This window comes from Kryptolebias marmoratus, linkage group LG6 (assembly GCF_001649575.2).
Source record: "Kryptolebias marmoratus isolate JLee-2015 linkage group LG6, ASM164957v2, whole genome shotgun sequence".
NCBI classification, from domain to species: Eukaryota; Metazoa; Chordata; class Actinopteri; order Cyprinodontiformes; family Rivulidae; genus Kryptolebias; species Kryptolebias marmoratus.
In genome coordinates this window covers 1,889,551-1,899,151 of record NC_051435.1, presented here as the reverse complement: position 1 = coordinate 1,899,151, position 9,601 = coordinate 1,889,551, and the positions used below count along the sequence as shown (strand labels likewise).

General features: G+C 48.7%; 1 protein-coding gene across 1 annotated transcript in view; it reads right to left on the bottom strand.

The window, feature by feature from the left end:
• The window catches only part of clasp1a (cytoplasmic linker associated protein 1a), a 56,003-nt gene that overhangs the window by 42,355 nt on the left and 4,047 nt on the right, over positions 1 to 9,601 (bottom strand). The window contains exons 3-8 of the mRNA XM_037976163.1: positions 3,820 to 3,898; positions 3,616 to 3,719; positions 2,427 to 2,518; positions 2,263 to 2,338; positions 2,016 to 2,113; positions 1,706 to 1,776 (exon numbers count right to left, since the gene is read on the bottom strand). Coding sequence (XP_037832091.1) covers positions 1,706 to 1,776; positions 2,016 to 2,113; positions 2,263 to 2,338; positions 2,427 to 2,518; positions 3,616 to 3,719; positions 3,820 to 3,898 — 520 coding nt within the window. The remainder of the gene's footprint in view (positions 1 to 1,705; positions 1,777 to 2,015; positions 2,114 to 2,262; positions 2,339 to 2,426; positions 2,519 to 3,615; positions 3,720 to 3,819; positions 3,899 to 9,601) is intronic.

Genomic DNA, 9,601 nt, shown 5'->3' with positions numbered 1-9,601 from the left:
CTAACAGGACCGGGTTTAGAGCTCCTAACAGGACCAGGTTTAGAGCTCCAACAGGACCGGGTTTAGAGCTCCAACAGGACCGGGTTTAGAGCTCTCCTTCAGGTAATCCGCTCCATGAAACAGATGATAATCTGGATTAGAATCGGTTTAATTTGGACCTTTCAGCTGCAGCGTAGCAGTAAAGCATTGCAGCAGTGATCTGGAAACGCTGCAGGCTGAACCTCCAACGCCGTCTAATAATAACTCTGGAAAACAGAAGGAAACCCAGATTCCCAGGAGAAGGAGGATCCAGTTCTCCACAAGGATCACAGCAGGAAGGAACAGAAGAAATTCATTCCTGACGGGAAACGACGGATCTAAATTCAGTCAGAGAATCAGAGCAGCTGCTCCTTTTTCTCCTGAATAAAACAAACTAGAAGCCGTCTTCGGCAGCGAGGGAACGGGTTACGTAAGTCCAGCTCCAAGAACTGTTTCCAGTCTTACCTTCTCCAGCCGTCATGGTGCAGAGCAGAGAAACGCTGCAATCAGCTGACGCTTCGCTCAGATCTGCTCTGCATCTATCCTCCCCCTCCTCACCAAAAACACTGAAACTAAAAACATCCTCCTCTGCGGCTCCGTGCCAACATTTAACCCTTTCTGTGCCTGAAGAGAAGAGTTTCAGACCCTGAAACGGTCGAACTCAGCAGCTTTTCACTTCATCATCAGAATATCAAACGACAGGAAACAGTTAAAGTTTCTGCTGGAAGAAACAGAGCCATCATCACCGTCATGGTGCTGCGAACGTCTCCTTCAGGCAAATAAAGGGTTAAATATAAACTCCAGAGACAAACCAGGACCTAAACTCTGCCTAACTAATGCATATCACCCGCCATGTTTCATGTTTTAATCACAGATATCATAAAATCAGCTGCTACCAACTCAGTGCATTTAATCCTCCATCCATCCATCTGTCTGTCATCCATCCATCCATCCATCATCCATCCGTCCATCCATCCATCCATCCATCCATCAGGTCACAGGGAGCAGGAGGTTCAGACATCTCTCCTCCTCTTCCAGCTCCTCCAGGAGGACTCCAAGGCGTTCCCAGGCCAGCTGAGAGACATGTCTCTCCAGCGTGTCCTGGGTCTTCCCCGGGGTCTCCTACCAGTTGGACATGCCCGGAGCACCTCCCCACACCTCCTACAGACGCCTGAACCACCTCAGCTGGCTCCTCTGGATGAGGAGGAGCAGAGTCCCTCCTGGATCACCGAACATCTCACCCCGTCTCTCAAGGAGAGCTACCCTGAGGAGAAAACCCCTTTCAGCCACCTGTACCTGAGATCTCCTTCTTTCAGTCACGACTCAGAGTTCAGGACCACAGGTGAGAGGAGGAACGTAGACCGATGGATAAACGGAGACTTTTGTCTTACAGTCCGCTCCTCAGATCTCAAATCAAAGCAGCTCCTTACAGGAGTGCATATCACCCGCCGCCCCACCTCCTGTCCTTATCAGCATCTCACTCTAACACATGAAACATAAAACGTGAAGCGAAAGCAGCTTTATAACCAGAAGAGCAAACATGTGATGAAGATGAGGCCCTGAACAAAGACAGCTGCTGTTCCACCTCGGAGCACATGACAGCTCCAAACCGGTTTGTTCTGCAGACACTAAAAACATCTTCACCCTCTCCTCACGGCTCACCTCCGAGCCTGAGCAGGAAACTCACCTGAGCCCGAGGACAAGATCATGTTCCCAGATCTTTGGACTTCATCGAACCTGCTGAAGATTACATTCAACCTGTAAAAAAAACAGAAACATTTCTGTGTCAGCGGGTTTCATAACCAGCGCTAACAGCAGCAGGTTTGAGAGGAACTAACTCAGATTTCAGTCACTGGGGCAGAAAAACTAAAATGTCTGATTTTAGAGCTGCAGTTTGTAAAACGTCCAGGAGGGGGAGACACGAACAAGGAGAGCATCATCATCATCACATGAGGACAGAAAGAACTGAAGCTCAGGAGACAGTGTCTCCGGCGTACCGTGACTGAGGAAGGCCTTTCTTGCTGAGGTCCAGCCTCACCCTCTCCCCCACGTGTCTGTAGATCTCCACCAGACAGCTCATCGCTCCGTCCCGCACCTGACCAACCAAGAACACGTCATTATCAGGCCGCCGACATTTACTGGAACAGACAGGAAGACGGGCTCCACTCCGAGACGACGGTTCATTTATCTGACTGAGAGGAGCAGGAGTGACGCCAGGAGGACTGGAGGGAGGAGCAGGTTTACCTGAGCCGTCGGATCACCCAGGAGGTTACACACGTGAGGAACGATTTTACTCAACGTCAGGCCTTGAGCTCCATATCTGACAAAAACAAAAATAAAATCCGTTGAATTAACCAGTAAAGCCGAGCTCTGACTCCGGTGACACGGTACCACAGCGGCTGACTCACGTGTTCAGCGTGGCGATGAGGCAAAGGCACACTCCTTCTCTGGTTCGGTTGTTTTTATGTTTGAATCCTCCCAACATTCGGTCCCACATGTACTGAAACACAGGAGGTCCGAGGGTTAGAATCCCGCCGAGGCTCAAACACGACCTGCTTTAACTTTAACTGTTAAAAAGCAGGTTTTATTTCTGACAGTCTGGATCCAAACGATGGCGCTCCGGTAAACGAATCATCAAACAGAACGGAGCTGAGGTCAGAAACCAAAACACCAAATAAACACAGAAAAACAAACTAAAGTTTATAAATCTGATGATTAACAGGACAAACTGCTCAGGATGGGACGTAAAACTCTGCTCTCATCAGGGGTTAAAGCTGGAAACGTTCCATGGGAATAACCGGGAATGAAGCTGGGATTTAAAATACTGAAGGTTGACCTTTAACAGAGATTTTATTTAAAATATATTTGAACTAAAACCTGAAAAAAAAACAACCAGATTCCACACCGGAAAACATGATGGACTGTCCCCTGGACATGTAGGGACAGACGAGACATGTAGGGACAGATTGAGACATGAGGACAGATGAGACATTTAGAGACATCTGGGGACAAGATGGGACATGTGGAGACAGATGAGACATATGGAGACAGATTTAGACATGTAAGGACAGATGAGACGTGGGGACAGACGGGACACGTGGGGACAGATGGGACATGTAGAGACATGATGGAGACGTCGGGACAAGAAGGAGACATGTAGGGACAGATGGAGACATGTGAGGACGGATGAGACATATGGAGACAGATTTAGACATGTGAGGACAGATGGGACATGTAGAGACATGATGGAGACGTGGGGACAAGAAGGAGACATGTGAGGACAGACAGGACACGCAGGGACAAGATGGGACATGTAGAGACAGATGAGACGTGGGGACAAGATGGAGACATGGGGACAGATGAGACAAATATGAAGAAAAATCCAATAATCTGTAAGTTGTTTTGTTCAGAATTTTGATCTTTTCTGTTTTTCTGTGAATTTAAAGACAGAAAACAAAATAAAGTTAATATTTGAGTTCAGATTATAGAGAAGAACTGATGATTCTGACAGTTTCATAAAATCAGTGACTTCATTTAAAAACTTCTTCTTCTTGTCAGAAGCAAAGTTTATAAAGAGCAGGACACGTCCTGGGGTACCTGTGGAGACGCAGCCTGGTCCATGATCTTCAGCAGCAGCGTCTGGTCCTGTTCTCGGACTTGGTCCTTGGCGTCTCCTAACCGATCGATGAGGCTGGGCAGAACTGACGGAGAAGACACAAAATCAGGTTTTACTCCGGCTGATCGATGGGAGCTGATCCTCGTCTGGATGAAGGACTGGAAGAGGGTCGAAGTGGAGCTCACCTGTTCCCACCTGAGCCCTGAAGCGGTCCTGTAACCTCGTCACTAAGGCTGACAGGAGGTCCAAACCCAGCAGAGCCACCTGCAAACCAGACAGACAGACGATCAGGTCCGAGAAGTCCACCAGGGACCTTCATCAGAAGGTCCAAACCTGTCCATGTCAGCTTCTCACTGAAACCCAGGAAGGAAAATAACCTTCTGTTCCTTCAGGTAAACGCTGACGAAAGAAGACCATCCATCCATCTTCTGTTGGTTTAAAGCAGCGGTACCAACCTTTGCAGCTCCGCGGCCCGGTACCGGTCCACGGCCCGGGGTTTGGGGACCTCTGCTTTAAAGCAGTGAAGTTAAACTGAAGGCCGGTCCGTTCAGACCCACCAGAAAACATTTTTAGCCTCCATGTTTCATTATTATGATAATCTGATTAGGACGCCTCCTGGACGCGTCCCTGTGGAGCTTCATGGACATGTCCCACTGGGAGGAGACCTCGGGGACAGAGCCAGAACTCTCTGGATCCTTTCTGGGATCCTCCAGGAGGATCTGGATGGTCTCTGAGGAGAGGGAGGTCTGGGTGTCCCTCCTGGACCCGGCCACAGATGGATGTTTAATACATGAGACTGTCCTCCTCCTACGTCCAAAACACCCAACCCTAAAGACAAAAGGACACCGCAGACTCTCGTTCAGGTTCTTTCTCCTGATCTGCGTTAGGACGGAGTCAAGATGTCCACCGAGGACGTGGACTCTAGTTTCAGGTGTTATTATGAACGTCTGATCATATTAACAAAGCTTTGCTGCCCCCTGCTGGACAGGATGTTTATTTCACGTTGACACTTTCAGCTGTAATCTTTATTTCTCTTTCGAACTGTATTTTAAAAAGTTAGTTTTTACCAGGTTCAGAGTTTGAGAGCTTGTTGTCTCTGAAACAAACCGCTGTAAAGACTGAACGGTGTTTCTGGAGGTTTTCCCATCTCGTCCTGCCCGAACACATCGGGTTATAATCGCTTCTTTCATGCGGCCTGCTGACGCATCCGACAGCTGCCAGCAGACCTCAGCTTTTAGATTCAATTAAAGGAGGTTTCTTCTTCTCCCCCCTCCACCCAAACGCAGACATGTGGACATGTGGACACGCTCCGTGATTTGTTCGGATTGAAGACAGCAGCTGCCCGTTTCCCGCTGGGACCCATAAATCCACATTAAACTTTCCAAATCTTTTAAAAATCCCACACAGCTCCAAAATGAGGCCGTGACACTCCATCAGAGGACACAAGATGGCTCCGACCCGGGTCATCAGGCCCCAACATGAACACTCCGGGTCGAGGTTTTAAAGGATTCTTATCAGAACCAGATCTCCTCCAAAGCCAAGCAGCCTTAAATCCAACGCTGCTCCGTCAGAGAGACCAAGGAACTGTCATCATCAGGTCATTCAGGACTGCAGAGACACACATGTTGTCTTCCTGTTCTCCGAGGTCCAGGAGGGAAACCCAGACCTCCCTCCTCTCCTGCTCCTCCAGCGAGGAGAGACAATCCCTCCCCAGAGCGCTGCTGAACGGACCGATCCGTTCCATCAGCCGCTGTGGCGTTCTTTCACAGAACAAGTGCTGCACGCCGGCTCTGACTAAACCTCACATCTGATCCAAACACGTCTGCAGCATCCATGTTTTCTCCTCGAGCTGGTGGCGCCGTTTAAATTAAAACGTTAACGACCACGCGCAGAAAGAATAAGAAGGACTCGTCTTTAACCCGAATCCTCCGAGTCTGCAGAGCTTTTCTGCCGTGTCTCTAACCTTCCTGTTCATTAATGTGGTTATTTGTACTTTTATCCAGGGGATAACTCAGTCAGTCGTGGCTCGTCTGTCTTTTCAAGGCAACGTTTTGAAACAGACGTTTGCAACAAGCTACAAGAGTTAGCATGTTAGCATGTGAAATAAACAGCCTGATGCAGGCTCGCTAACGAGACTAACAACCAGCTAACTAACTAACTAACATCAGTTCATCGGGGTCTAAATGTTACTTTAATAAAAAGCAGAGAAGATAAGGGACATAGTTACAGCTACTTTATACTTTAATCTATAATTATATAAATAAAAGCAGCCTGTTGACTCTGTTTTAGCCAACAGTACATTTAAATTAACTTTATTTTTAAAGCTTGTGATGAAATCAAACCTTCAGTAAAAACGCTCACATATTGGTTTAAATCAGGGCTGTCAAACCCAGAGACACAAGGGGGACAAAATTAAATATTTGGTCCCAGCCAAGGGCCAATCACGATCAATATTTATTAAAAATTACATAAATTAATTGGTTTTAGATGAAATATCAATGACCTTTTCCCTGTTACAGATTAGACAGAATTTCGAGCAAACAGACTTTAATGAACACAGACAAATAGATCAAACTTCAAAAAGCTCATCATTAGCTGTCATTTCTTACGCCTCACTCAGCTTTTAAATGAAGTTTTTAACATTAAAACAGACAAAAACCTGATCATACAGAAATTAAAACTATATATTGTTGGCTTCTAAGTCACTGTCAGAGAAAACTTCAGTTTTTTTAAGCTAAATAAGAATCAAGAATCAGAGACTTGATCTGAACCAGACTAGAGGGCCGGATGAAATGTTACAGAGGGCCGGATCTGGCCCACGGGCCTTGAGTTTGACACGTGTGTTTTAAAGTCTCGCTGCAGTAAAGACACAGATCTGTTCATGGTTTCCTGATGTAAGAGATGCTCAGAGTCAAAGTTGTTTTTTAGCCAGTTTTCAATTCAAACTTCCAGAGAAAAAGAGCAGAAAATTCCACTCATACAAAGACTGGGTTGGGCGTCGGAGCGGTTTCCAACATGGTGCTCCGGATCCAGTAACACTGAATGAGTAATCATGATGTTATTCTATCCTCCTGAAGCAGCAGCTCAGGAGGACTCAGCTCCAACTCCGGGGTGAAACTGTAAAAACACGGCGCAGAGAGCTCGAACATCCTCGTTTTACAGCGTAAAAACCAACAACAGGTGTTCGAGTTCAAAGCTTCGGCCACAAAGAGCCACAGGAACAGCAGCATTCCTCCGGGAGGACTTCCTGCATCGTTCCTTAATTAAGAATCAGAAATGAAAGTGGAGCCGAAGACCACAAGTCAGCAAACATCGTTAATCACTCAGCCACTCGTCAGACGAGACACCGCCATGAAGGGCGACGTGCATTCACAACAAAACACGCCTCAGTTTCACACCTGAACACCTGACTCCATGTTTTACTGATTTACTGAAAACAGGAAGTCATCAGATCCTCAGCAGCTTCAGGAACATTTTGTTTGCTTCTCAGAGTTACTTAGCAATAAATAAAAACACAGATATTTCTGCCTCCATCTCCTCGTGTCTCCGACCCCCCCGTGTCCTGGAGGTAGAGGCGAGGAACCACGGGACGGGCCGCGATGTGCGCTCGTGCCGCGGGCGGACTCAGCAGAACACGATGAACACAAACAAACTCGGTTCTGAAACGACGGCGAGGCCGACGCGCTCCTGCGGTAACATCACACCGAGGACAAGATGGCGTCTGAAACAAACCCAGAGTTCAGGACAGGCGGCCATCGTCACATCAGAGGAGCAGGATTAGCTTCCATCGTTCAAACTGAACCCAACAATTCAGATTCCTCCCACCTCAGGAACAGTAAGGAGGTTAAAAACTGATAAACTTATTTAAGACTCAGACAGATTCCTGCAGAAGTCATCGTCGAACAAACATCTGATTCTCTCCGGAAAACGGGAACGAAATGGGAATATTTACGAGAAGTGACCAATATTTGACTGAATTGATCCTTTAAAGAAGTTATTAGAAGTTATCTGAAGTTATTGTTTGAAGGGTTTAAACGTTCTGGAGGACTCCGGTTCTCAGATAACAGAACATTCCTGTGGGACGGATGTCATGTTTGTACTTTGGACCTTTTGTCTCCTCGTCAAAGACCCCAAATGTTGCTGCGAAACGTCCTCTGATAGAACCTTAACCTGCAAAGCATCTGATGAGCCTCGAAACCGGAGGAACGGACACACCTGAGCTCACCTGCTGAATCCAGTCTGACCACTAATGACTTTGGTTTTACAGTTTCTAAAGAAGACAGCAGACGGAGACAACGTGAGGACAAAGTTTCTAAAGAAGGCCGCAGACGGAGACAACGTGAGGACAAAGCCTTCAAACGGTGTCCTGATGTTTGCTGAAGACGCTGCAGGACGCTGAACGCTCAGCTGACTGACGCCTGAAGCTGCTTCTGTTGTGAATCAACAAACACAGCTGGGGGACGGCTTTAATGAGCCGGGACGTCCCCGAGTCAGAGTCCAGGGCTGCTGGAGGGAGTCGTCTCTTCAAACCGCTGACCTCCCGCTGACCTCCAACCCGTTTACACCCAGCACGGTCGGGTTGTCCTTCTCACAACAACCTGAACTGTCTCGTTTCCTTTCAATTTCATCTCCGTCCCCTCCTCAGATCCACCCTGTCCCCCCTCCTCAGTCCGTCCCTGCCTCAGATCCACCCTGTCCCCCCTCCTCAGTCCATCCCAGCCTCAGATCCACCCTGTCCCCCCTCCTCAGTCCGTCCCTGCCTCAGATCCACCCTGTCCCCCGTCCGTCCCTGCCTCAGATCCACCCTGTCCCCTCTCCTCAGTCCGTCCCTGCCTCAGATCCACCCTGTCCCCTGTCCCCCCCAGCCTCAGATCCACCCTGTCCCCCGTCCCCCGTCCATCCCAGCCTGAGCAGAGCTGGTTCTGACTGAATCAGTTCAGGCTGTCAGCTCCAGTTTCCACTATGTGGAGCTCTGAGGTGTTCAGACCCTACGGCGCCGCTCGTGACACTGTCCACCCGTGACGCTGTCCACACGTGACGCTGTCCACACGTGACGCTGTCCACACGTGTCTCAGACGGGGGGACTGCAGTCTCACAGAGGAGACAGGGTTCTGATTTTAATCCGGTCTGTTCAACAAACTTCAATCAAACATTTAAAACCCTGCCACCATCCTGACTAACAACTAAACGAACCAAAAGGCTAGCTAAAAGCTAAAGCTAGCAGCATGATAGCTAAAAGCTAAAGCTAGCAGCACGATAGCTAAAAGCTAAAGCTAGCAGCATGATAGCTAAAAGCAGCGTAAGAAGCCGAACGTTCTGACGAGTGAACGGCGAACAGGTAAATGGCTGAATGCTGCCTCAGCGTTCAGACGAGGACCGGACCGCCTCAGACTCGGTTTCAGGTGCTTCTGGTCCAGGTGAGCTCAGGTTCGGGGGCTGGAGGTCCCTCTGGGGGCCTCTGGGGGCTCACTTCCTGTAATTACTTCATTCTGCTTCCCCAGCTTCCTGTGAGCTCTTCTGTCGGACTCAGAAAGGTCCAAAGGAACCTGCAGCGTTCGGCGGGCGACAGGCATTCCTCTGAAGAACCGCCTGGCCTTGAATCAATCTGAGCCGGGATGGTTTTATCAAACAGAGTCAGCAGTTAGACGACGGTGAGCAGCAGGGCTCCTTCTGTCGACAGTCGCTCCATTTATGGTGAATGAATCTGCGCCCCCCCCCCACCAACACACACACACACACACACTCACACACACACCCACACACACACACACCTCCAACTGAATAGTTTCCACATTAGTTGCTCAGAGACGAGCGAAGCTGAGCTGCAGGAGAAACTTTAAACACATCGTTCACAAAAACGAGCTTCTCCTCCACCTCAGACGTCTGTCGTCTCTCACCCAACAAAACAGAGGACCCCCCCCCTTTCCACAACCCAGGACCCCCCCCATCCACAGCTTGCCCCCATCC